Below are 27603 nucleotides of genomic sequence, written 5' to 3'. Positions count from 1 at the left end.
GGAGAACCAGGGCCATCAACCACAGAGCTGATCTGGGGAAGGCTGGGCAGGAAACCCTGTACTTGATGTCCCCTTGGGAAGGAAAGGAGTGGCCGTGGGCTCCTGCTCCTCCTTGCTGTCCTTCTGCCTGGTCACGACGCGTACAAGGCAGGTGTGGTTTCTGCAGGGTCACCAAGTCTGCTGTGCCAGCTGCCGAAGCATTTGTTTTGTCAACTGCAGATCACATAGGAACAACTTGGCCCTCATCCTCTGTCCCGTTGACATCATCTTTGGAAACCTGTCTTGTGATAATGTGGAAAGATGCGGCGGTGGCTTCCTCTCCGCCTGGGTGAAGGCCAGAAACGTTGTGAAGCAGAAGAGTGTGTTTTGAGTACTTGTCCGTTCGCTTGTGAAAAATTGGTTCAGCTGGGGGATGGCAAGTGGTTCTCTTCAGCTTCCCCTGAGCAGCCTGGGCAGCAGCCTTGTGGGGGGATTGCACTTAGAGAAGCAGTGAGTCTGAGGGAAGGTGCATGGGCTTTGGAGACAGAGGACCTGATCTGCAGGCCGCCAGCTCCCTTGCATGTTAGCTGTGTGACCTGCGGCAGGTTACTCACCCTCTCTGTGTACAGGCAGCTTGAGAATGTTTTCAGGAAGTGTTAGATACCAGTCCATCGGGAAGGAATACTTTCACACAATACTTTGTGCAAGACTGAGAAAATATGCATAGCACATGTAAAGAATCCCCCTTTCAAGAACAGAATTGAGGGCAGGGTGAAGGATAAGGGCTAGGCCACCTTTTGGAATACCTGCAGCTTCTGTGCCTCGGGTTCCTCATCCATGATGGGAATAGTCATGCCCAGCACATAGTGTTGACATGAATATTAGAAATCTAGTACATTCATTGCCCAACACAAGATTGGTGGCCCAAGCAAGAACTGTAACCTGTGGTTGTAAATTTTGCCAACTGCTTTTATTATTAATATTATTATTATTTAATCTCAGAAGTCTCTAAAGTTTGGGTGTGCTCTGGTTTTGAGTGGTATAGTTGGTAAGTGGACTCTTGGAGGGTGACCGGAGCCTTGGGGTGGAGACTGGTGTCTACAGAGACCCCCTTTAGGTCCCCACCCCCTGCGGCCAGATATGGATCTCTTTTCTGCCTTGGAACAGCATTTTAAGCAACATTTTGCTGCTTAAAAAAAATTTCTTTTTTTGAAAATTTCTGGTTTGGGCAAGATCCCTTCTGAAAGACCAGATGGTTTTTCAAGGACCTTCTCACTTCCCCCCTGGTTTTCTCATTTCTGAAGAGTAGAAGAACTGAATTTTAGGCCTTTTATCATTGGCCAGGAAAATGAAGGTAAGTGGGTTAAGGGGGTTAATAGCTTTGGGATCTAAATGTCTGCCCCACCCGACCTGAATGGGGACTGTCTGGGACCCTGCTGGCCCTCTGGTGGGTACCTGTTCTGCAAATGGGGGAGAGGTGTGGGGTCCCTGCCTCGTGGCGGCAGCTTCTGGTCGCCCAATGACTCTGCCAATGGGCTGCGTGGCAGCCACATCAGCACCTCTTCCAGGAGGGAGGAAGCCCTCACTGGATACCCAGGCTGCCTACAAAGCATCTTTTTGCCACCAGCATTCTGGGAAGGAATCCTGGAAAGAACGTTAAGCACAGACTTTTAAGTCTGAGGTAGACAGACAGCCTGCCCTCACCCTGAGCCGAGAGCCGTTCCAGCTGTGGGTCTCCTGCTTACATAATCCTGATTGGAAAGACATTAGGATTTGCTACAGGCAGAGAGCCGCTGAAATGCTAGTCCTTAGGTGTGGATTTATGCCAGTTAATCTGATTGTTTGCTAATCAATCCCTGTTTTCCTAAAGGGGCTCAGAATCTGAAATGAAAAAGCAATCAAGATTTCAACAGCTCAATGCCTTACTGCTCAAGGGGTGAATTGAGAAAGAATTTAATTCTCTCCTGGATATTATCATCAGTAGCAATCACTTCAGACTCAGAAAGGGAGTGTGTTAGAGGATGAGGGGTAGGGGGTGGGTGCTTACTGGATCCACTCATTACATCTTCTTCCTTTCCAGTCCCTCTGTTCCATCATAAGATTAATATCTGTGATGAGCAGATGCCCATTTATGTATTTATCTAACGCTCCCTTGAGACCTTCCCAGGTGGCTCTAGTGGTAAAGAACCTGCCTGCCAATGAAGGACACATAAGAGACCTGGGTTCGATCCCTGGGTCAGTAAGATCCTCTGGAGGAGGGCATGACAAGCCACTCCAGTATTCTTGCCTGGGGAATCTTGTGAACAGAGGAGCCTGGCGGGCTATATAGTTCATAGGGTTGCAAAGAGTCAGGCACGACTGAAGTGACTTAGCATGCATGCTCATGAAACCATGGACTCTTTGGTGAGGCATGGTCTTACTTGTTTTATACATCCCATCCACAGTGCCGGCAGGTGGGCAGAACGTACGGCATCTCGGTGGGTGAAGCCCACACAACAGAGCAACGCCAATGGGGTGTTTTTGCTGCCCGAGACCAAGCACACTTGCAGCAGTGGCGGCAGCAGCAGCACAGACCGAGAAGGTGCCTGAGCCCGTGTGCTCAGCCCCACCGGCTTCCCAGCCCACCCAGAGGCGTGGGAACGTCGCTCTATGTGCAGCTCACGGCCCCGGAATCACATGTTGCAGACTCAGGCCCAGGGCAGTGCAGAGCCTCTGACACAGTCACGGCAGAGTGTTGGCTTGTTCCTCTGTATGCTGAGCATCTTCCTGTTGGGTCTGGTTGATCTGTGCCCGCAGCTGTAAACGTGAAATTGCATTCCTGTTTTGGTTGGAGGCAGATGTGACCCAGAGTCACAAAGACCTGAGGTTGTCACCTCTGGTGATGGCAGAGGAGAAAGTGATCCTGGGGAGGGACAGGACACCCTGCCGGTTCCAAGGGCCTGGAGGCCCAGGCAGGTTCATCCTGTGATTCTGATGGACTCCTTCTAAGGCCACCAGACTGCTCTGGTTGGTGAAGGCATCAATATGATGCCCTCATCAATACGATGAGTCCTGTGCTGGACTCAATTCCTCCTCCCGAACCATCCCCAGAGCAGAAACTCAGGCTGAGGTGAAATTGCTGAGCTCCTTTGACATTTTTCATTTTCAATAGTGGGCAGATACACATAATATAACAATTTCCGTGTTGATATTTTAAAGTGCTATTTCTCAGTGTACAACTCAGCATGGCGGTGTTATTCACTAAGCCGTGTTTGGCTCTCTGGTGACCCCACGAACTGTAGCCCGCCAGCCTCCTGTCCACGGGATTCTTCAGGCAAGAGTACTAGAGTGGGTTGCCATTTCCTTCTCCAGGGGATCTTCCCAACCCAGGGATCAAACTCGCATCTCCCGTGTTGGCAGGCAGATTCTTTACCATTGAGCCACCAAGGAAGCCGTTACAGCTCAGTACTGTTAAGTGTATTCACGTTGTCTTGCAGATGGGAAAGTCTCTGGAACTTTCCCATCTTGCACAACTTAAGCTGTATGCCTTAGGTGACAGATCCTCGTCTTCATCTTACCCCAGCCCCTGGCTCTTCCACATTCTGTTTCCATGATTTGGATTGCTCTAGCCACCTCCTGTAAGCAGAATCAGGCCATATTTGTCTTTTGTGACTAGTTCATTCAACAGAAGGTCCTCAAGGTTCATCCACGCCATAGCCTGTGTCAGGATTTCCTTCCTTCTTAAGGTTTGACAACATCCTTTCGTAGAGCTCCTTTGAGTATGTATTTGTACGGCTTAAGCGTGACTGATGGACTTGGGTGCCCTTTAGCTCGTCCAGATTCTATTGCTCATTTTTTCTGAGGGTCCCCTGGGCCACTTCCTCTGCTTTTAAGAGGTGTTATGATTCATATAAACCAAATACGACTGTTAACATTTGTTGAAAGATTTTTCCAGTCCTTCACTTGGGCCTGAAAGTCACAGCTGCCATTCTGTTGAATAGCTTTGAGTGGACGATAGTGTAAAAAATATTTATTAGTTGCACCAGGTGCAACGTTAGGTGTTCTGCATAGAACAGCCCCCGCATTCGTGCTGACCGTGTGCTTGGCCCGGTGTCTCGTAGATGCTGTCTCGCCGAGTCCTCTCAGCAGCCTGGTACTGTTGCTCCTCTTTGTAGAGATGAGGACGCAGGCTGGGACAGGTGAGGACTGGTAGGGCCTGGGGGAGCTGGGGTTTGAACCCAGGTCTGACTCTGGTGGTTGTGCCCTTGAACTGCTGTTCTTTAGGGGCACTGGCCAAGGACTGGGCTTTCTATTAGGAACACAGGTGAAAGGTGCAACAAAATTACTAATTCGGCGCACAGAAGGGTTGTGGGATATGTGTATCAGAAATGACCAGGGGTTAAGTAGGTTATTTCAGGCAGGCTTGAGAGCAGGCACTTCCTGAAGGAACATCTCATTCACTCATCTTTCACTGGCCAAGTGAAAGATGTTTTCATGAAAACAAAGTGTTTCTCATGAAACAGCCTGCTATTAAAAGAGCTTCCAATGGATTTGAGTGACTTTATGTTAGTTTGAAAATAGAAAAAACTGGTAGCTATGCACGTGGCATTTTATCTGGAACCTCGGCCACTCACCCCTGACTTTAAATGGATTAATTACCATCTTAACCAGTTAGAACATATAGCTCAGTAGTAGTAAGAATATATTTACTGTTCTGCAATAGATCTCCAGAACTTTTATCAACTTGCAAACTGAAACTGCATACCCATTACGAATTCTCCATTTCCCCTGCCCCCAGCCCCTGATAACCACCATTCTCCTTCTCGGTGAGCTTGACTGTATTAGGTACCTCAAATATGTAGACTCATACAGTATTTGCCTTTTTGTGTCTGGCTTAACTCCACTTGATGGAATACCCTCAAGGTTCATCCACGTTTGTAGCATGTCACTGGATTTCTTTCCTTTTTTAAGGCTGAATTATATTCCATTGTGTGTGAGCACCACATCTTGTTTATCTGTCACCCACAGGCAGACGTGCGTTGCTTCCGCCTCTTCCACCATGCCTCTTCTTTTCAACCTTTCTGTGCTCTGGTTTGCCTTGGGGTGAAGTTACCCCACAAAGCTTGACCTTATTGTTGGCTCCATCTCACACTTGGCCCATGCCTGTGATGCTGTGGTCGCTTGGACTCCTTAGAGGCCCCCAGACACACCCTGTCCCTTCTTCTTCTTGCCTTGTCTCTGTCTGGAATGCTTTATCTCCCCAACCTTCTGGATGCTCCAGGTGATAGTCTTAGCCTGTGTGTGCCCTTCTGTCTCAGCTTAGACAAGTTCGTCTTGACTTTGCAAATCTGGAACCTTACCATATTGTGTCATCCATTCCCATTTACCTGTCATTTTGTACCATGGCCTGGGAGCTATTTTTAGAGCAAAGACTGCTTTATTGACTCACCTTACTGTCTGTGTGTGGTGGGTGTAGAATATTTATTAAGCACAGCAAGAGTACCATCCTTTCAAATGCAGGAGTCTCCTCTTTCTCCCTATGCCCTTTTCTCTTTGCCACGAAAATCCATGTCCCAAGTTGAAATTGAGTACTTTTGGGAATTCCCTGGCTGTCTAGTGGTTAGGAATCCATGCTTCCATTGCAGGGGGCACAGATTTGATCCCTGGTCTGTGAACTAAGGTCCTACAAGGCGTGTGTCACAACAAAAAGCAAACAAAAAAACCTGAGTACTTTTTTCTGGTAGAAGCACTGTGATGGGATGTGGTCAGGTTCAGTAGTACATGGTTTAGATATGGAATGGGTTCAGTTTGTCCTCTACTCTGAGAACTTAATTACCATTCACCACATTGTTTCTTTGGGGGTAAAGAAATCATGTCTGTTTCCAAAATGACTGAAGTATAAACAGTTTTCTGGAAAGTGCACTTATTTGGTAAGTTGAGGTCTGCTGTTGGTTTAGAAATCAGAGATGGTTTTCCATCCCCATAATGAGGACAAAGATGAGTGGTCCTCTCTCCAACAGGAAAAGAAATCTACTCATCCGCCCAGAAGGGAGAGGAAAAGGGTATTGCAACCTCATTCTTAGCTGAGTAATTCTTGAGAATTTAAAGTATGATTTTTAAAAACATAACATACGTGTTGGGCCATTGGTACTAGCCTCGGTTTACACCAGGTTTCAGTAGTAGATAATATCCCATTCTGTCCTCCAGCCATCTGGTTGGGACTATCCCTTTGCTGAGAGTGAATGTATCTATTTTAGTTTGCCAAAAGACAAAACAAAAGATGACGGTGGCAGAGCTAGTAGTGCCGTGACTCAGATTCCACTCAGACCTCATTCCATATTTGACTGGGATAGAAATCAGACTTTAGGATGCCCACAACTCATTGCCGATGGGAATGGTAGCAGCTGGAGTTGTGCAGTGCACGACCTGTGCAGCCGTACATGGCAGCCGTCCTTGTTAATCTAGTAGTTTAGTATTGTCAGATGCCCTCATCTGTCCCTACCCTTGGGTTCACTCATGTCCGTATCTGTCTCTTTCATAGACACACAGACACACATGCATCCAGACACATTCTTTCACTTTGAAGTCATTCAAATGTCACTGTTTTTCCTGTTTTCTCACTTGGGACCAAAAGAAATCTGATGCCAAGACTTCTACCTGAAAGGTCAGTTTCAGCTTTGTAATAACTGGTAATTGTTCTCCTAAAATAAACCAGCCTATCCAGGGCTGGAAGCTGGTCTTTTCAGCTGTCTGAACGCAGAGCCCTTCTCACCTAATGGCCATGTGCCGGTGTGTTTCCTGTAGCCCTGCACGGTCATCTGGAAATGTAGCTCTCAGACCCACAGTGGGGGAGGACCAGCTCCTTTTCTGGAAGGAAACGAGCCTACTCCTGCCAGTCCCACCACCCTCCTCCTCCGCCTTCTGCTGGGGAGCCACTCTCTGCCTTTGTCATCCCCCGTTGTTACCACTGGTTTGGAGTGGCCGTCCCCATCTCTGTGGGATGCTCACCAAACTGACACTGATTCTTCCTGAAGCTAATTCCTGCCTCTTACTTTAAAGTTTGCTGATGAAGTACCATTACGATGGTTTTCTGGGTTCTTCCCCAGAAGAATGCTGCGTTCCTGACTAAGAACATTTGTGGGGGGACTTCCCTGGTAGTCCAGTGGCTGAGATGCCAAGCTCCCAATGCAGGGGGCCCCTGTTCGACTCCTGGCCAGGGAGCTAGATTCCTACATGACACGACTAAGAGTTCACATGCTGCAACTAAGAAAAATCCTGCAAAAAAGAGCAAAGATCTCACGGGCCGCAACTAACACCTGGTGCAGCCAAATAAATTTAAAAAAAGAAGAAAAGGTTGGGTAATCCTGGGGAGCTGTATGGTAGCCTTTTGGGGCAACCCCTGCTCACTGGCGCTGTCTTCATATTAAATCTATTCCGAGGAAAATAAGCCCCCACTTGGGTGTTTGGTATCACGGAGAGCACAATCTCTTTGTGCAAACCTTTTTCATTTTTTCCAGTTCTGCTTTTGGGATTCTTTATAAGGCCCCGAGCACACTGGAGTTTAAAAACGGATTCTTTGCTTCACACTTTTCTGGCTCCTTCTTGTATGAAATGAGGTAAGCTTGCTTCAGGATGGTGGTCCAGGGTACTGCCGCCCTGGCCCAGAGTGACTGATGAAAGATGCAGATGCTGTCCAGAGCCACCTGGGAAGTGGTGAGAGACCCTTGGAGGTGGCCTTTTCATGTCGGCTGAATCGAGAAGCCTCCACTGCAGGCCAGGCTGCTCCTCCTAGCAGCACATGTGGGTGAGGTGTGGGGGTCCCCTTCAGCCAGACTTGCACCCACTTTTATGATAACCATCCCCCCAGCTTACCCCATCCCCCTCTCCTAACCTGGGCTACATACATGTACCTTCCTGGGGATTGGCCAAGAATCCATGTGCATGGATCTAAAAACAATGCCCAGGACCCTGGGAGAAGCCATCCTTAATGATGCTCTGCAGGGGTGACTAAAGAGTCATATCCATGGGGACTCCCCAGGGGTCCACGGGTTAAGAGTCCACCTTCCAGTGAGGGGGCGTAGGGTTGATCCCTCACTATGTGCTGCGAGGTGCAGCCAAAAATTAAAAAAACAAAAAGAGGCACATCCTGATGGGTTTATGGGTGCATGCATGCATGTGTGTGCACTGTGTATACAGCATGTGAACACAGGGCATATCGTTATGTTTTTGCCATGTGCAACCTCCCAAGTGGCTTAATGATACCCCCAAGGTCCTTCACGCTTTCTATATAGGTGACAGCTATGAATTTGCAGGTAGCATTCAATGACTGGAATTAGAAACCAGCTCTGTCCTTAAGACCTGCGAGGAGCCACCTTCCATGGCTGGCTGTTCTTGTTTTGTTCAGCCTCATGGAATGATGGCAGCCATTGCCAAAGAAGCCCTTTGTTTGGGAAGGGAAAGTTTCTTCAAATAACCCCCTCTCTTCCTAATCCTATGCTCACTTTACTCCACAGATTATGGGGTTTGGGGTGGGGGAAAGCTCCCTGCGCTCTTCCCCTGAGGGTGGAGCAGAGTAAGGTCTCTGGCCCTAGATATATTTCAGCTGAGTCTAGGCGATTCAGGCAAGGGCTAGAAAAATTACGGTGACAGGCTAAAACTAGGTTACTCCTAAAGCCTCCTTCAGTTTGTAAATTCTGTGACTCCGAGATGCCGAAGGTCCTTTAGAAAGTGGCTTTAAGAAATCTTGGGGCTGACTGCTGAGAATACCATTTGGTAGGTCCCTTGTCCTCCTTCACACGCTGCCAAGTGATTGTTGTCATGGCAACAGAGCTGCTCCTGCAAAGGCTTTTCTAACAGCATATGAGGGGATCTGAAGCTTCCTGAGATTGTTAGTAATTATCTTCTAAAAAAAAAAATGTACTCTGAATATTGCAAACGTTTTAATGGGCCCTCTTCCATCCTAATGGCGATTTTTGAGGTTCATTATCAGCCCCGTATCTTAAAACAAAACGGCTTGATTCTTTGTTTTCTTTCCTTATTTTTCTTTTGTGTGTGTTCTTGCCTGGAAGAAGAGGCATTGAGTAGATGCTCAAATATTTCAGTTGAAAGGTTGGCAGAATAGCCAAACATTGATATAAATATTCTTTATCATATTAGCATTTAGATATCCTCTTTCCCTAGCTGACATTGAACCTTAAACCAGGCAAGCCTCTCAGAGCTCACAGCTTGTGGATCTAGAAGTCCTGTTTTGTAAATTTTCATACCGGGGGGGCTGAGTGGATCCACAAGTGAGTCTTACTTGTAAAGAACCTCTTAGCGCCCTCTCCTGGGAGTATGATATTATCCAATTAAACTTTGTTTTTCTTTTTGTCTGCAAATATCTATTGAGTCAGAGATGGGTCATGCATCTTCCCCAACACTGAGAATTCCGTGGAGCCTCAGATATTGTCACTGGAGGTCACCTGTGAATTGAAGGACAAAGGCCCAAGAAGTAGTAAGCCCGTGCTGAGTCACCCAGGACAGCATTAAAAATGCACATAGTTATCTGAGAGCAGGGAGGCGAGCTAGTGATTGTCTGGTCCCCTTATTCACTCCTTCCCTCCACTATTCCATCATTAAATGCAAATGCTAGAGGCTTCTGAGCTGCTTATCCTCCGAAAGGCAGAAGAGAAAGATTACTCCATGCCCACCTTCCATACTGAGTTCTCTGCGGGCTTCTTAATGTCCCAGGCATGGGGTGAGACCCAGGCTATTTGGTGACCCACTCTCAGCTTCCGTTGACTCACTTTGCCCTCAGACATTGTCGGATGCTCCCAAGTCTCCTCTTTTCTTTGGATCCTACGTTGCCATTTCTCTGCTGGCAGGAGGACATCTGGGAAGGGGTTGGGGAAGCTTCACCAGCGGGGCCCTGTGCCAGCCGAAGCCCCTGAGTCCTATGGAGGTAGAACATGGTGAGCAGTCAGTCACATTCCACACGTCTGCCCTCCGAGTCCAGGGCGCAGGAGCCTCATCTGGCCTGGGAGGTGGCGGATTTCTCAGGAAATGGGGGGAAATGAATTGCTTTTGGACTTGTATTACTACTTCTTGACCTTGAGACTCCAGTGGGGAACTAGGTACTATGACCAGTTTGTACCCTTTATAAGTGGGCTTCCCAGGTGGCTCAGTGGTAAAGAATCTGCCTGCCAGTGAAGGAGCCACAGGAGATGTGGGTTCAATCCCAGGGTCAGGAAGATCCCCTGAGGATGAAATGGTAACCCGCTCCAGTATCCTTGCCTGGAAGTTCCTATGGACAGAGGAGCCTGGCGGGCTACAGTCCCTGGAGTTGCAAAGAGTCAGACACGACTGAGCGCGCACGCACCACCCTTTGCAAACAGGTGGAGGTTGGGAGGGAGGGCTGGCCAAGGACCCCTTGGTGGTGCCACAGTGCTGCTTCCTTGCTTGCCAGAGCTCTAGACCTGCCTTCTTGTTTTTGGCTATAAGAGCCAGCCTCCTGCTGGCTATATACCAGGGTTAGAATTTCAGTTGCTCTTTGATCAGAAACCATCCGGTCATTCAGGAACCACTGGGGAAGGTACAACCCAAGATAGAAATCAAGGGGAAGACTAAGGTGGTAATAAGTCCATGTGAATGATCTTAGAGGAATTTGGCTGGGAAATTAGCTGCAAAATGGAATTCTGCCTGGATTTTATGGAGCCACCAGTGGAATCTCAGCCCAAATGCAGCCTCTTTTCCCTTAGAATCTTAAATCTTATCTTCTGCTGATAGATTCCTTGTTGGTGTGGAGTAGAGTGGGGAGGAGGGAGATGCACTAAGAGAACTGGGAAGAATGGGTGTTACAGGCTCAGTACTCAAAGCTTGGTGTGTCCGCCAGGTCCCACGTACGTTTGTTGAGCACCTACTATGTCCAAAGATGTGCACACATTGTCGGTGTTGATAGAAAACCATGGGATGCTGAGTTCAGCTAAGCGGGGACTGGCCGTTTCTGGGACACCATCCTGCAGCGGCCCCACCTGGGGTGGGTCAGTAGCCTAAAGGGTGATCTGTGGAAAGATTCTCCTGGCAAGTAGGGAAGGGTCCCCCGCTTGAATAAACAGTACCTCCGTGCCACAGGAAGCTGGCAGGGGGCGATGCGTGCTGAGACAGTCCGCGCCCACTGATCCCAGGGCCTCGCGTGCCCACCAGCCCCCCACACACAGTCCAGCAAGGAAGTGGTGGCAGTGTGGTTTGAGTCTGGCTGATGACAGAGATGGCTGAGTGGCAAGGTTTTTTATTTTCTTTCAATCACAGGATGGGGGTGGAGAGCAAAAAGCTACCCTTCTCATCCGCTAAATATGTTGGTGCATGTTAGCAACAGTGAGATGTTCTCAAGAATGGTTCTCACTATGAACTCAGCCCTGGATGAAAATCCTGATTTCTCCTGTGCCACCGTGGGCAACTTGCTTAACTTCTCTGAGCCCCTTGGCCTCATCTGTAAAACAAGTATAATAATTCCTATCTGACCATGCTACCTACAGGAGGCATATAATGAGATTTTAAAATTGAGCACATTGTGCTTGCAATTGCCTGTTAGATTGCCAACACTGAGTAGATGGTAGCTATTCTTAATAATTTGGAAAGCAGCAGAATTGCTTCCTGAGAGATAGTAAAGTCAGCACATTCTGGCGTCCTTCAGGGAGGTACAGAAGCCCCTTAAAGGGACAGAGTGGTACTTAGGCCAGCAACGCTCAAGAAAAACCTGATTCTAGATGCTGGAGGTTTTCAGCAGTAGCAGCAGAGCCCGAGGGTGGCATCACAGATCAGCTTTCTGGGATCTCATCCCTTTGGAGGCAGTGGGTGCCTCAGGCTCTTCCACTGACCCCTAAAACTATGAACTGCTCTCCTCTGCCTCTAAATTCATCAAGTGACCCTCTGATTTATCTGAAAAATGCCTGGGAGATAATGCTCAGATCAGTGGCTGTGAGCATCTTATCTGCCTGACAATTCAGCTTCATGAGCTAAGAAAATGATGTGTGGTTTTGCACATCAGCCCACATCTGCTTTGCTGGCACGAGCTGGCATCCTGGGGGTCTCTCCAGCCTGGCCCTGGTGGGAGCATCTTTCTGCACCCGTACCCCAGAGGCAGACCTTGGCAGCGGGCGTGCACGGTGACAGATGTCGGGGAGCCAGCGGCATTTCCTGGTGATACCCCCACCAGAGCTTTTCAACCAGGCTCCACTCCATCGGAGATGAAGGCGGACAGAGTCCCCTTCGGAATGCCTTCGCTCCTTCTCTGGTTTTTCCTAGAAGTGTGAGCGTGTTCGTGTTGTTGTGTTTCCACATTACCAGTCTCGCTTTGCTTTTAAAACAGCAACAAAGGAAGAGGAATATCAGTCTTTGTGGCTGCCAGTACCGTGCCTGCCAGAATCTTGTGCTTGCTGGTCTCAAGCCGCCAGATGGTGGTGGGACTGTGTGTGGTTTTTTTTTTTTTTCTTATTTCCTCTGCCTTTTGAAAAGTCTTGAAGTGGGAGAAGTTGGGAAAGGTGAGTTTGACTGAAAGATTGTCAGCTGAGAAGTTTGCAGTATCTTCCACCCCACCCACACGTGGGCACAAGGATGTCTTCCCAAAACGTGTCGCCAACCCTCCTTGGCCTTTGTTGCACGCGCAGTATCAGGTGTCCCATGAACACCAACCTGGATTGTCCCACGTATCTCGGCCACATACTGGAGCCCAAGAATACAGTTTCTGAACAGGAAACTGCATGTTTTTCTCTTCCTTGAAGATCGAAGCATGTTAGGTTTGCCATTGTAGCAAAAGGGAAGTTACACTTCCTTTGTCCGGGAGCTTGCAGGGTTTATTTTTGAAAATCTTTTTAAGTTTTTCCACTTTTGACCTAAGCCACCTCATGAAGACAAAGGGTCAGATCCTTCCACTGCTTAAAATACTACTCACGTTTCTCATTCGTTTGTTTCCTTGAGATCAATTGTGTATTTGCTGCAAGAATATTGTGGTGATTTAAATAGCACATTCAGAAAGCTGGCGCAGTGGTAAAGAATCTGCCTGCCAATGCCAGAGACACAAGAGATGTGGGTTCGATCCCTGAATCAGAAAGATCCCCTGGAGGAGGGCATGGCAACCCACTCCAGTATTCTTGCTTAGAGAATCCCATGGACAGAGGAGCCTGGAAGGCTATAGTCCGTAGAGTTGCAAAGGGTCGGACACAACTGACTGCAAGCACAACAACAGAAATGATTGGATAGTTTTGAAGCCATTTTCAGGACTAACATAATAAAGTACTTGGACAGTCTTCAGTGATTTGTGATGACCAGTGACTCCCCTGAGTGGGGCTCCCTTGTGTGGCTGATGTAAATGGTAGATGGTCTGCAGGGTAACTTGTAAGACCAGGAACTGATTGTTTATCCCTCCCCCTCCCCCTCCATGTAAACAGATATAGGACATCAAATGATGCCATCTCTCCCAGTGGTCCATCTTTTTGTGCCTAAGGATAAAAATAAAATGCTAACAAAGCCAGGAGAAACACAGTTTGTTGGTTTGATGTTCAGATAGTCTGAGTGCCTCCTTTGACCTTTGATGAAAATGACGGTGCCCTTGACAGGAGCCGGCCGCCTCACCAGGACACAGCGAAGGACCTGGACGCATTGCTCTGAGCAGGAGGAATAGCAGTGAGGGCAGGACTCCTGAGGGGGCACCCGGGGCTTCTCTGCTTGTTAAAGGCAAGCGTTGGGTGCTGAGCAGGAAGGCACTGCTGATTTGTTGCTTCGTGAATTTTCCAAGGCACCTCCCAGCCCGAAGTTCACCCTGAAATCTGTGGCTTCTGAGTTTAGATGAGCCACATCCCATGAGGGCGGGGGCTGTCTCTTCCGCTCACAGCACAGGAGTCAGACCACAGGAGTGTCTCCTCGATGTTTGTGGAATATGGGATGCTGGTGCTGCTAATCTCTCCTCCGGCATCCTGGTTGCCGTACGATCATTTCTCTTAAGATGGTGAAGGGGGTCATCTAATCCAGCCTGGAGGTCACCGGGAAGATGTGCTTTCTTGAGCTTCGAGCAGGTGTGCCCACCTCCAGCTGAGGTCTCCCTGCCTGGGGTCCTCAGGGCTCCCCGATGACCCTGTTGCTGGTCTTGCATTAGGGGTCCACCTAATGGCCTTTTCGATTTTGTTCCTAGGACTGAACCTTTGCATAAAGCATGGGCTTTGTTGGCTGGCGCCTCACAGTTGAGCCTCCCTGGGCATCAGAATTGAGTTCCCTTCTTCCTCTTAGAATTCAGGTTTATTTAATATTTTTTTTCAAAACCAAAAAAATCTCTTATTGAAGTCTCAGAGTACAGTTAGCTTAATTGCAAATAAAGCAGCCATCTTCAAGACTAGTAAAAAGGTAAGTCATCCCAAATCACAGGAAAAATATGAAAAAAATACCAGATGCTTATGCTGTGTACCTCTGATTGTACATAAACCTCAACAAAGAAGAGTTAAAACTTCAGCATGTGAGGAAATTAATCTCATGATAATTTGCAGACTTCACTATGATCAAAACAGAAACATCTATCATTAACAAAAGGGTAAGAATTTTAGTTTTGACATCTGTAAAACTAAAAGGGACATGGGTCCTGACTAATTCAATATCCATTTTCATTCAAACGTATGAATGAAATGATGTGTTCTGAACTTGGTTTTGCCCAGAGAGCATATGCCCTTTCTTGCTGTACTTGATGTATATGTTATAGAAACAGCCTATTACCTCTCTCTTTCTCTATATCCACATATACACACACAAAACAAAATGCTACAAGGAGAGACAAAAAAAAAAATCTCTATTTCCCAAGTTTGTATAATTATACGTATGGAATTCAGGTTTATACCCAGGATGCACTTTAAGACCCTCACTCTCCCTTTTGAAGCCTCTGTGTGTGTGTGTGTGTGTGTGTGTGTGTGTGTGTGTGTGTGTACTGAGTTGTTTCAGTCGTGTCCAACCCTTTTGTGACCCTGTGGATTGTAGCCCACCAGGCTCCTCTGTCCATGGAATTCTGCAGGCAAGAATCCTGGAGTGGGTTACCATTTCCTCCTCCAGGGGATCTTTCCGATCCAGGGATTGAACCTGTGTGTCTTATGTCTCCAGCACTGGCAGGCGGGTCCACCAGCGCCCCCGAGTAAGCCCTCTTAGCCTGTGTATCAGCACTTAAACTTGTGAAATGAAAGCATCCCAAGCATGGCAGGGAAAATGCAGGAGGAGGGAGCCAAACTTCACAGTCAGCTTCGATGCTGGTGTGGTGGGCGCGGAGCCGTGGGCATCGCCCGGGACGGCGGGTGGGACACCCGCTGGGCCGGCCAGAGCAGTGGCCGCTGAATGCTGAGGCAGTTTCTGCGATGCAGTGCTCAGCCCTGTGGCTTCAACTTCCACCAGTGACCACTTGGTTGGTGCATAACTGTTGGTGGTGAGGAGATCCTTCCCAAGCGGACCTTCTGGACCTCTCCTTTATTATTATTATTATTTTAAAAAATTTTTTGGCTCTGCCGCATGGCATGTAGGATCTGAGTTCCTCAACCGGTGATCCCATGCCCCCTGCAGTGGAAGTCTGGAATCTTAGTCTCTGGACCACCAGGGAAGTCTCTGGTCCACTCACTCCCTTTTGAACTTTTGGCTTTGAAGATGTTTGGGAAGAAGGAGCTGTCAGGGAATTGGCAGTTCCTCCCTGTTCCCCTCTTGAGTTCTTGTGGCCAGACTAATAATAAAATTGACACAAGACAGATGAGCAGGAGAAAGAGGCATTTTAATTCCTGTGTGTGGAGGGCTCATAGAAATGGGACTAAGGAAATAGGCAAACTTAGCAACTTGTAGACTTTTAGTTGAAATGATACATCTGTAAGAAACAGGCAGGACAAAGAAATGTAGGCTTGGGGTGGCCAATTAGGGAAGAATCTAAACAGAGTTTGGGCTTGGGGTAATTAATGAAAGAGGTAACAAGTTTATTTACACAAGCTTTGCCCGGATGCTCTTTCTGTCAACAAGGGTGTCCTTCGTCTCCAGATGCGGGGAGCACACCTCTCACAGGAGAGATGTCATTCTTGCTTTCGGGGAGACAGAAAGGAGAGTCAGAGTGTCCCTCTTGCATTGGCCGTTTCTCAAGCTCTTTAATTCCAAATAATCAATATGCCAGTATGGCATGTTTGGGGGTGACACACCCTGAGCCCTAATGGGACAATTCTGGCTTTGTTCCTTTGTACTGTTACCCCATTAGCCAGATCCTTGGAGAAGGATGACATTAGATGTGGGAGAACTGGGGACAGTCACATACTGACTAGCACATCATTGTGCTTAAAACAACCAAAACTTACTGTCTCACCATTCTGGAGGTTAGAAGTCTGAAATCAAGGGGGTCAGAAGGGCCCTGCTCCCTCTGAAACTTGCTGGGGAAGGATTGTTTCCTGCCCCCTCTGGTGGCTGCTGGCCCTCCATGGCAGGTAGACGCATCAATTGCCAGGTGAAGATGAAGGAAGAGATTGGAGTGATGCGTCTACCTGCCATGGAGGGCCAGCAGCCACCAGAGGGGGCAGGAAACAATCCTTCCCCAGCAAGTTTCAGAGGGAGCAGGGCCCTTCTGACCTTCTTGATTTCAGACTTCTAACCTCCAGAATGGTGAGACAGTAAGTTTTGGTTGTTTTAAGCCAACCAGGGGGGTACTTGGTTACAGCAGCCTAGGGAACAGATGCAGTACTGAATAAATGTGGAATTTGTGTCTTCGTGTGCCCCCACGTTCATACTTTGGTAACCTAAGCTCTAGACTTTTTACTTCTTTCTATTTTATTTTTATTTATTTATATATTTACTCAACTTTATTAAAACCAGGTTATTTTATGTTTTCCTCGAGGCTTTATAGGCTTTTAAAGGAGGCTTTGCAATGTCGTGTTAGTTTCTGCTGTACGATGAAGTGAATCACACACACACACACACACACACACACACACACACACTTATCCCCTTCCTCTGAGGCCTCCCTCCCACTCCCCCAGCCCATCCTCTGGGTCATCACAGAGCTCCGAGCTGAGTTCCCTATGTGTAGTAGCTTCCTGCCCGCGACCTGTTTCACACGTGGTCGTGTGTATGTGTCTACGCTGCTTCTTTCCACTGATTATCTCCTTTGCAGATCACCTAGTTTCAATCGCCTACTGATTTCACGATACTTTTTAATAAAAAACCTTTGCTTGTTACGGGAGGACGTTCTCAGACATATCACACAAAGAAGAATGAAAACTGTTGCCATCAAGTGTTCGTGCGTTCCTCAGCAGTGAGTGACGGACTCACTGTTCCTTCTGGCCACAGGGTGGTTCCTGGTGCAGGGAGGACGCGCGAGGCTGTTGCTCCCTTCCTTCTTCTTTGAACTGGGAGAAACAGAACCAAATCAAAGTGGCTTTAAAAATAAGGAAGTGTGTCTTTGCAGAACCGGAGCCCCAGGTTCAGGGGAGCAGGCTCCAGCGTGTTAATTTGGCAGCTTCGTGAGCTCACCCGGAGACTGGGGCTCCTTCTCGGGTCCGTCCGCAGAATGTGCCTTCTCCTAAGGCAGGAGTCCCCGCTGCTGTAAAGACGGTTAGCCACAGCAGCTGGGCAGCCTGCTTCCTGTTCTCACCCTGTGGGGTCTCTCGTGCGTGTTGATCTTAAGATCAAGGGCATTTTCCCCAAAGGCTTCCCCAGCACCGTCTCAGCCTCTTGTCTCGTCCCTGAGCTGCCAGAGCGGATGGAGTGAGATCATGTCTCAGTTAACCATCTGACAGAGGACCCCAGTGCCCCATACATTCTCCAAATTAACAACTCCTACTCATCTTTAGTAGCCAGAATAATGCTCCCTCCCAAAAGACATCCATGCCTTCAACCCCAGAACCTGTGAATGTGTTACTGTACATCACAACAGGGGCTTTCCACATATCATTCAGCTAAAGATCTTGGGATGGGGAGATCATCTTGGGTTATTAAGGTGGGTCCAGTACAGCACAAAGCTCTAAGGAGGAAGAAGGAAGATCAGAGTCAGAGAAGATGTGAGGATGGAAGTGGAGGTCAGAGAAGAGTGAAGGCGCTACTACTGACTTGAAGGTGGAGGGAGGTGCCACGAGCCAAGGAGTGCAGGCAGCCTGTGGGAGCTGGAAGAGGCAAGGAAAAGGATTCTCCCCTAGGGCCTCCAGAGGAATGAAGCTCTCCCAACACCTTGATTTGATTTTGGACTTCTGACTTCCAGAACTGTAAGATAATAAATGGGTACTGCTTTAAGCCACTAAATGTGTGGTAATTTATTACAGAAGCAATAAAAAACCAGATAAACAAAATCCTACTGTGTCACACAGGGAACTGCATTCACTATCTTGTAATAAACTGTAATTGAAAAAAATCTGAAAAAGAATACATGTATATACATAGCTGAATCACTTTGCTGTGTACCAGAAAATAACACAGTGTTGTAACTCAACTATACTCCAATTAAAAAAAAAAAAAAAAGCCAAAGCGAATACACCATTGTTTCTCCAGGCTGACCTTGAATCAGTTTAGACCTTTGAGAACATAATAAGAATCTTGTATTGATTTTGAATCTTCTATTGTATGCACAGAGAAGATACCCAAATATTTATGCATTCAACAAAAGGCAAACCCATTCCCTCATCCTGTCTCTACCTAGCCAAAAATGCTACCATTTTGCCCTCCAAAACGGTCCGTGTTGGGTCCTTCGCTCAGCCCCAGTGCCGGGTGCCGGGAAAGCAGAAACAAGTAAGATCTTGTCCTCACTCCCAAGCTGCCGAGACCGTCTCAGTCATTTGATTCCATAAATATTCTCACTGTCAGCTCGGAGCTCGTCCAGATGTCTGTTCTGGCTTTGTAACTAGAGCCAGTTTCCTCTGAAGCTTTTCAAACCTGCTGATTTTTTTGTTTTTAAGTTTTAGCAAGGGTCAGGAAGAGCAGAAGACATTGTTAAGCACATCCACAGATAGAGCTATTTTTAGAGGCCCGGAGTGGCGGAGATCCGCAGTCATTCTGACGGTTGGGTCCTGGCGTCCACGGAGGAGGTTAGCTGCCTGTCTCCTGCCCTCCTGCCCCTTGGACAGAGAGGCTGCTCTTTGGGACTTTTCTCTGCAGTTCTTCATTTCCTCCTCTCACAGGAAGCCCTGGGTGCCACAGAACAGGGGGTCCCCAGCCTGTGAGATCTAATGCCTGGTGATCTGAGGTGGAGCTGACGTAATAATACTAGAAATAAAGTGTACAATAAGTGTCATGCACTTGAATGATCCCCAAACCAGCCCCCCCCCGCCCCCCCCGCCCTTGGTCTGTGGAAAAATTGTCTTGCATGAATCCAGTCCCTGGAGCCCAAAAGGGTTGGGGACCCCTGCTGCGGAGCAGAGTGGAGGGGTGCACACAGTCTGTGAAGGACTGCTTGTTAGCACACCGCAGTTCAGTCGTTTCCAGGAAGCCTTGGTCTTTCTCGGGGATGATAAATGTCCAGTGGCAATCTGTGAAAGTATCTGGGAAGCCAACAGAAATCCAGGACCAAAGGAATGGAGTTTGGGAGCCAGGCTTCAAGATGATCTTTTCCAACCATGGCATTCTGTTTTGAGGAAACTGAGGCGTGGGTAATCAGTGACACAGCTCTCGGTCACGTGTGGAGCAGCTTAGCGAGGACCGGAGCTTAGTCCCCGTGGTATCAATTGTGGACAGTTCTAGGCTCGGGAACCGAAATAAGCGAGCTGAACCGTGAAGCCCTGATACCCGTAAGAGTGTAGATAAGTTAGCTTAGCAGGGTGTCCTGGGCTCTTAGCTCTGCTTGCCATCTCCCGCTGTCTATAATAAGTACCATGTGCTGAATGGATAAATGCACAGACTCTGGAGGTTTGGCCTGGGTTGGAATCCCCCTTACTAGCAGCGTGACCTTGCTCAGATTACCAAAGGTGCTTTCCTTGTCTCTGAGGTGGGGATGATAGGAACAGCAGCATACCAGGTGAGCTGACTTAGTGAGTTCACGTGTGCAAAGCAGTCACCTTGGGGCCCAGCACTTCCTCAGCTCTAACAAACGACCTCCTTCCTGGGACCTGAAGCATCTCTCCAGCACTTTGGCTGACTGCGAGCTTTTTCCGTCATGTGACTACATCCTAGGGTTTTATTAAGCCCACTCCCTAGAACAAGATGTTGTTTCTTGTTTTTACTATGGTAAACAACATTTCAATGACTATCCTCATAGGTAAGGATTTGCTTTCACTCTTGTGTCCTCCAATAAAATTTTTCCGAGTAGAATCGCTGGGTCAAAATGGGAGCTTGTTTTTATAAGACGTGTCTTGATAAACGCTGCCAGATTTTCCTCCAGAAAAGTACTAGTTGACACTCTTACCAGCTGTGAGTGAGTGCGCCAGTTTCCTTGCGTCGCCAGGTCATTAACTTTTAATCAAATGAAGGCCCTGGAAAAATAGGAGAGATTTCTTCTGGGGATCAAGTGTTCCTAGTCCTTGCTCCTAAGAACCTGAAGGGAGCCCAGACAAGTGGCGCGTGTGATAACGGCGCCCTCTACTGGTTCTCCCTGGTGGGGCAGTGCGAGCGGCCGTAGATGGTCCGGTTGCCACTGGCTCTAATTGAGATGCCAGGAACTATAGGGCAGTAGTTTACCCTTCTGGCCATTCAGAAAGTCAGCCTCAGATGACCTTTAATTCTCACTCGGGTTCCTTTCCAGAAGTACTTAACCAGCTAGGGGAGAATCTGCTCCGAGGGAGCCCCCGGTACTGTCTGGAGTCATTTTTGGATGTCACAAACTGGGGGCGGGGGCGCTACAGGCTTTGGCTGGTTGAGGACCACCCTTTAGCAAAGAATGGACCTGCGCCTATGTATCAATAGTGTCAAGACTGAGAACCCTGTTTTAGAAGAATGGCTGAAGAGGCTTCTTTTCAGAAAATAAAATGTAGAAATATCAGATGTTTATCACCATTATTACTATTTTTTGTTTCTGGAAACCTGATAGTTTTGCAGAATAAAATGGAAAATAGGTGGACGTGAAGCAGCACACTGGCATTTCTAGGAGAGAAGGCAGAGCGGAAAATACAGTCCATAATAAGTTATGTCACGAGTACTAATGAGGGAGGGAATTTTTTCCCTGTTAAGTTGACTTGGTTAAACCTGCAATAAATTCCTGTGGCTTTCCCTTGAAGATCATGTCTATTTTTTAAAAAAAGATAGTGCTTTTGGGGACACTTTTCTTTCTGATTTCATGAGACCCAGTGTTTTCATAACATTTATAATTGTGCTTTCCAGTGCTTGGTGCAGAATTACCATCTGTAGTTACTGTTTGCCTCCCCCTCCTCCACGCCCAAGTAAATGCTGATATAAATGTTGTTTCTAAGAGGAGGAAGGAAGGGAACTTCAAAAATAATCTTAGAAAAGGGTGTGCCTGAAGGGAAAAGTATGACAAGAATTTTGGGAAAAACCAAGCCGTATTTCAATGTACTTTGACATTGGCTGAGTTTGAGGACTTTTCACGCTGGTGTTACCCAAAGCCATAAAAAAAAAATTCTCTGTTGTTTCATTTTGCTTTAGCCCTGCTCTTCTCTACACTACTTGAATTCTAGAATGTGTGACTTTATGCAGTAGCTTCACTGGCTGTTCTGAATAGTGCTAGAAGGATGATTTTGCCAAAAGTGGAAAACAAAACAAAACTACAGCTTTTCCCTAAATATCAGATACTATTTTAATCATCTTCCTTGAGAAGTATTTTTGACCCAGTGGGTTGTAAAATCAGCTTCTGTGTCACAGTCAGTATAATAAAAAACAATAGAAAATATTAGAAGGTATTATTACATATAGAAAAGGTAGCTTTTATTTTGGTGATTATTTCAAGATGTGTAGCCATATATATATATCTTGGTGGTTCAGACAACAAAGAATCCCCCTGCAATGCAGGAGACCTGGGTTCGATCCCTGGGTCAGGAAGGTCCCCTGGAGAAGGGAATGGCTACTCACTCCAGTATGCTTGCCTGGAAAATCCCATGGACAGAGGAGCCTGACCGGCTATAGTCCATAGGGTAGCAAAGAGTCAGACATGACTGAATGACTAAGCACACACATTTATGTCTGTGTGGACAAGCCTGGTGAGAAGTCTGAAAGACAGTGGCTTGGGTTATAGCGCAGTGAAATCTGGCTAGTTTTTCAGTTTTTTCATTCTTTTAAGGATCTCAGTGGTTTTGACTTGTCTCCTGTCCCTCACATTTGCCTCTGTTGTTTTTCCAGGTGGTACCAGGGAGATCGGATCTGCCCTGACCAGGATGTGCATGAGGCATCGGAGCATAGAAGCCAAGCTGAGGCAGTTCTCCAGGTGAGGACCCTGTTTCTCCCAGATCTCAGACGCCCCTGATGATTTCAGGTGAAGGAAGCGCTGACGAGGAGCATCCCTCGCCTTGAACAGCACGGGTTTCCTGGTGACATGAAATCCCCGCAGCTTGTTTCTCGTCACAGCCTGTCACGCTGCTCACTCACTGAACAAGTTTTTTTTTTTATTATTTGTTTATTTTTGGCTTCTCTGGGTCTTTGTCGCTGCATGTGGTCCTTCTCAAGTTGCGGCAGCGGGGGCTACCCTTCAGCTGTCGAGCGCGAGTTCCCCGTGGTGGTGGTTCTCTTCTTGCAGAACACATGCTCTAGGCCCGCAGGCTTTAGGAGTTGTGCGGCACAGGCTTAGTTGCCCTGTAGCATGTGGGATCTTCCCAGACCAGGAACTGAACCTGTGTTCCCTGTATTGCCAGACAGATTCTTAAGCACTGGACCACCAGGAAAGTCCCCAAGCATCTGCTCTGTGTCATTTCCTTCTCCTGCCTGGAGAATCCCATGGACAGAGGAGCCTGGCGGGCTACAGTCCACGGGGTCACACAGAGTCAGACACGACTGAGCGACTAACAGTGCTATGTGCCAGGCACTGGTCTGGGCCCTGGGAATACGGTGGAGAACCGGATGGCCTGGGTCCCCGCCTCACAGAGCCCATACCCCCCACCTTGGGGTCTTCTCTATGTGTCTCTCCTCACCCTCCATCAGTGTGGGGAGCCGGGCATCCCACTGAGACCTCCGGGCCCCACCCCTACAGGACCCTCCTAGGAGGAGAAGCTGCGGTACTGGACAGTGGGGTGTGCGTGCCATCCTGTTACCCAGGCCCTGAGTGCATCCTCCAGACCCACCTAGGACGGCAGTGGTGGCTGGCAGAACCTTCCACACTGCCAGCCTCATTGTTTCACATGCGTCCACAATGGATAGAAATGACAGTGGCTGGCATGGGGATTTGGAGTCGCCAGTGTTCCAGTGAGTGTGGGACGTCCTTCCAAACAGATCAGCGTAATCGTCAGTCTTGCTGAGTCTGCTTTGTGAATTGCACTTTGCGTGAGAGGCTGCCAAGGCGGAAGCCCTCTGACCCTCTTGCAGGGCCATCTCAGGTTGCCAAATGTAGCAGCAAGCGCCTAGTCTTGAAGTCACTCGGGCCTGGGTTTGAATCTCGGGCTGGCCACAAGTGTGCTGCACTATGGGGCTGGGGTCTCAGCGCCTGGCAGATGAGTGTAGGAATCCCTGAAGGGCTCTTGTGCAGATGTACACGGTGTCCACACAGCAGAAAGCACTCACTGGAGCTGGTCACAAAATCAAACTTCCTCCTCCCCTCCTCGCCCCTGGGGAGTACGCCCTGTGACAGCACCTCCCTCCGCACCCATCATCTTGTTTACCCCTGGGCCGGTCTTGTGACCCTCATCCCATCGTAGTGATGAAGAGACGCCAGTTCCATCAGCCACCGTGTATTGAGCACCTACTATGTGCTGGGCACCGTCTTAGGTGTACGGGGCATAGCCCTGACTAGGACCACATTCTGCATTCACAGGGCTTACACTGCAGACGCTATAGACACCTGCCAGACTGTCAGGCGGTAATGAATGATAGGGGGAGAAACACGTGGGGTGGGGTGGGTGGTGGTTGCTGGATACAGCCTGGGCAGGGAGCATCTCTGTTCAGAAGGACGAGCTGAGCGGAGACCTGGAGGGAGTGAGGCTGGAGGAGGTCACGCGAGGGTGGGAGCTGCCGGGAGACCCTGGTTAGAAAGCGGGGAGGTTGTACCAAGAACTTGGAGATTTTCAGCAGGCCCAGGATCAAAAAGCAGTCTGAGAACTGCCTTTGTCGTAGTTCTCACCAACATCATTCAAACAATTTATGGGCATTTTCTAATTTTCGACAACATCGCTGTTATGTAGGCTTGGGTTGATTTTCCTTCCATTGTACAGAAAACTCTGTGTCCCCTGACTTAAGGTTTCTCTCCATGGGGTGCTGTCTTTCCACTTGTCTAACCGCTATCTGGAAATCTGCACAAAACAAGAAGGAGACCTGGAGACACTCGTCCCTCTGATCCTCTCTAGGCTGTCCGCAGTCTGCAGTCACAACTCATTATCCTGAATGCACATCAGAATCATGTGGGTCTTTTTTTTAAAAGTAATTCTGGGGCCCCACCCCAAGTTTCTGTCAAGTATTAGGTGAGGCCCAGGTGTCTTCTTTTTTAAAGTTCTCCAGCTGGTTCCCTTGTGCAGCAAGGGGCATGACCCCTTTGGTCTGCAACCTTGATTGTGAATATAAGTGTTGGAATTTTTTAAAAAAGGCGATGAGAAGGGGTCACACCAACCGGTCACATGTACAGCTTCTCAACAGTCATTGAAAAGCATCCTGAGGACACAATCATTGTGAAATTGGGAGGTTTGGAGGTGAACTTGGGCTTACGGTGCTACCTTGTCCTGCTTCAGGTAATTGTGATTCGGGTGTGTTTTGACAACCGAGTGTAAACCTTAACAACAGATTATATCTGTGTAATTTCTCCTTCTCTGTCTTTTTGTGCAAGTGCTTTAATCGATTGTCTGATAAACCCACTTCAAGAGCAGATGGAAGAATGGAAGAAAGTGGCCAACCAGCTGGATAAAGACCACGCGAAAGGTACGGGGCTAACACATGTCAGTCTCAGATGGCAGGTCACCGGCTGCTGCTTGTGCCTCTGCGGGGGTCACTGATGTCACCTGGAGGACCCCTCCTCCCCCACTGCTCCTGTGGGCGTCTCAGTGTTGGAGGGTGAGGGATGGGAAGTGATCCCACCGCAGGGCTCAGTGCTGGGTTTGGGGCATGCAGCATCACTCAGGGGATGCCGTCATCATCCCGTGGCGTCAGTTGTGATCAGCTGGATTCAAAGTGATTGTAACCTCAGGCTTAAATGCTAGAGACTGACACTTCAGGTGTTTCAGCACATTTTGAAAACCAAACGTTTTAATGATTTTTTAAAACCAAACTTTTAAGGAGCCTTCAGTCTCCTGCCCAGAACTGGCCATTCTCTTTGTATATACCTTCAACGGGTGGGTCTCAGAACCTCATGTGCCAGCTCTGGGGACTGAGTGGTCCAGACAGTCATCACCCCTGTCAGTCTTCCTGGAACCAAAGGGTAGGGGTGCTGGTGGCATGGGAGCGTCAGGAGACCTTGCTCCCAGCATCGTACAGCCTGCAGTGATTATGGTGGAGGGAAAGCGTGTGGACGGGTCTGAGGGATGAAATTGGAAAAGGTTGACTAACAGTGATGCCAAGAGCATATAAAAAAGAGCTCTGATAGGCTCAGGGTGGGAGGGAGGGAAAGGATTGGGATGGCTTTGTGGGAACTGGTCAAACTAGTGATTAATTGACTATGAGGGTAGCAAAGGAGAGAAGTATCAGAGCCAACTGTCATTTCAGATATTCGTGCCTGGGTGATGGAGATGCCAGCAACAGAAATGGGAAAGTTCGGGGTGGGCATGAGCTGGTGGGGGAAGAGAAAAGTGTTTGGTGGGGATGTGGGTCGTGTGGGCTGCCCCTCCTCTGGGGTCCACAGCGTCGAGCCTCAGTATTAATGTGAACGTAAGGCAGCCAGGCCTTTCCCACTTCTCTCCCATGTGGTCTAGTTTCTTCTGTAGTCTGAGATGCTCATTTTTGAATTGTAGCATCTGGCTAGCATCTATCCACGTGGATTCTTCTTGGAGTGAAGCCCTGTAGATTTGGGACTTGGGAAAGTAGATAATACTGGAAGTATTTCCTGATACTTATGCTGAGAAATTGTGAATTTTAACATTTTTATTGAAGTCTTCCCAGATGCCATCTTTTCTCAGAGCTGGTATGAATGAATACTGAAGGAAAAGACCCCGGTGCGTTTTGTCAATTTTCATGTTCATAACCCCTTTGCTGTAAAATGACATCAGAAGATTTTTTTACCATTTTGTCTTCCAATAAAGCTGTTTATTGCACGTCAGAGTTTATGCTTTCAGCAATAAAAGTAATGACTTTTACTAAAATGTTTTCTGTTGAGCTAAGTGGTAAGATTGTTCAATATTCTTCTCTCTCTTAGAATATAAAAAAGCTCGCCAAGAGATAAAAAAGAAGTCCTCAGATACACTGAAACTGCAGAAGAAAGCCAAAAAAGGTAACTCTATAAATTCTGCCATTAATATATGTTGCTTTGGGAAAAATGAACACGTGCTTGATTTTTCTTTGAAGTAGAAAGTCTTCAATCAGACTTCCTTACATATAATGGTCCTGTGAACAGATAGGAGCTAATAGAATCTATCAGGACCAAAGTCCCCAAGTGCAGAATATCTATTAATTTGAGATGCAAAGTGATACTTGACTTGTTCCCTCCCCCAACCTGATCTCCAAAATTTGACAGTTTCCATGTCTATTGTGTGTTGTGATGAGACCTATGAATTTCTTGGAAGCCTTGGGATAGTGCATAAAAGCCTCTATGCAAATGTTCTATAGTAATTATTGCAGAAATTATGTAATTTTCTCCTCCATCCTTCATAGCCTATAATCTCCAAAACCCTTTATTAAGTCTTGTGAATATGTTAGAACAGCCTGCAGTGGGAGCCTGGGAATCATGCCTGCATAGGGAGATTTTTCAGGAGTGTTCTTGAGGGTGGGAGCCAGGTAAGGAAGGAGAGACTGCTGGTGTAAGACCCCTCCCCCTAGCCAATCATCATTTACAGACCAGTTAATTATCAGATCCACGATCCCACTTTGCTCTTCCAGCTTGAACTGGGAGTTTGAAGAGAAAAAAATCTAGCTACATCCACTTTGCAAGCATTTTATTAAGACCTAACAAGATATAGGGACTCTTTTCTTGAACTTGAGAATGTAACATTCCCTCTAGACTCTTCTTCTCAATACACAATTTTGAATTTGCTGATAAAATGGTTCCCCCTCTCCATCAGGATGCTCTGTGGGTGGGTAGTCTTTAGCGTTTGTTTGAGACAACTTTTTTAGGTAGACATCTCCAAAACCAAAGTTCCCCTTTCCTAAGCAGGTGGTTCTCACTTGGAATTAAAAGAAACATTGGGAGAGATGGGAGAAGAGGAGTGAGGATAGGACAGACTTTTCAAGCTAAATGTCGTCTCTCCCCACCCCCACCCCCGCGCCCCGGTTCTTATAATAACCAGGAGACCATCTCAATATAAAGGCAGCAGGATTTTCACTCATGATCAGTTTTTCAATTGGTATTGGCTCCAATTGTCCCTTTTGGATGTGTTTTCCTGTTCTTGGTGCTTCTGCAATTTACATTCTAACTTAGGCACCTGGGAGCTAGTTTTCCACAAGTGGAATAGGTTTTGTGGCCAG

The 27603-nt window shown here is 47.7% G+C and overlaps 1 protein-coding gene across 11 annotated transcripts in view; it reads left to right on the top strand.

Moving 5' to 3' along the window:
* Window positions 1-27603, top strand: part of MTSS1 (MTSS I-BAR domain containing 1) — a 156228-nt gene that overhangs the window by 99469 nt on the left and 29156 nt on the right. For all 11 annotated transcript variants that reach the window (XM_065903516.1, XM_065903518.1, XM_065903515.1 and 8 more), the window contains exons 4-6: window positions 22198-22282; window positions 24821-24912; window positions 26339-26413. In XM_065903516.1, coding sequence (XP_065759588.1) covers window positions 22198-22282; window positions 24821-24912; window positions 26339-26413 — 252 coding nt within the window. The remainder of the gene's footprint in view (window positions 1-22197; window positions 22283-24820; window positions 24913-26338; window positions 26414-27603) is intronic.

This window comes from Muntiacus reevesi, chromosome 12 (genome assembly GCF_963930625.1).
Source record: "Muntiacus reevesi chromosome 12, mMunRee1.1, whole genome shotgun sequence".
In the NCBI taxonomy this organism is placed as follows: domain Eukaryota; kingdom Metazoa; phylum Chordata; class Mammalia; order Artiodactyla; family Cervidae; genus Muntiacus; species Muntiacus reevesi.
The sequence above is the reverse complement of the archived record's forward strand: the minus strand, read 5'-3'. Positions and strand labels throughout refer to the sequence as shown.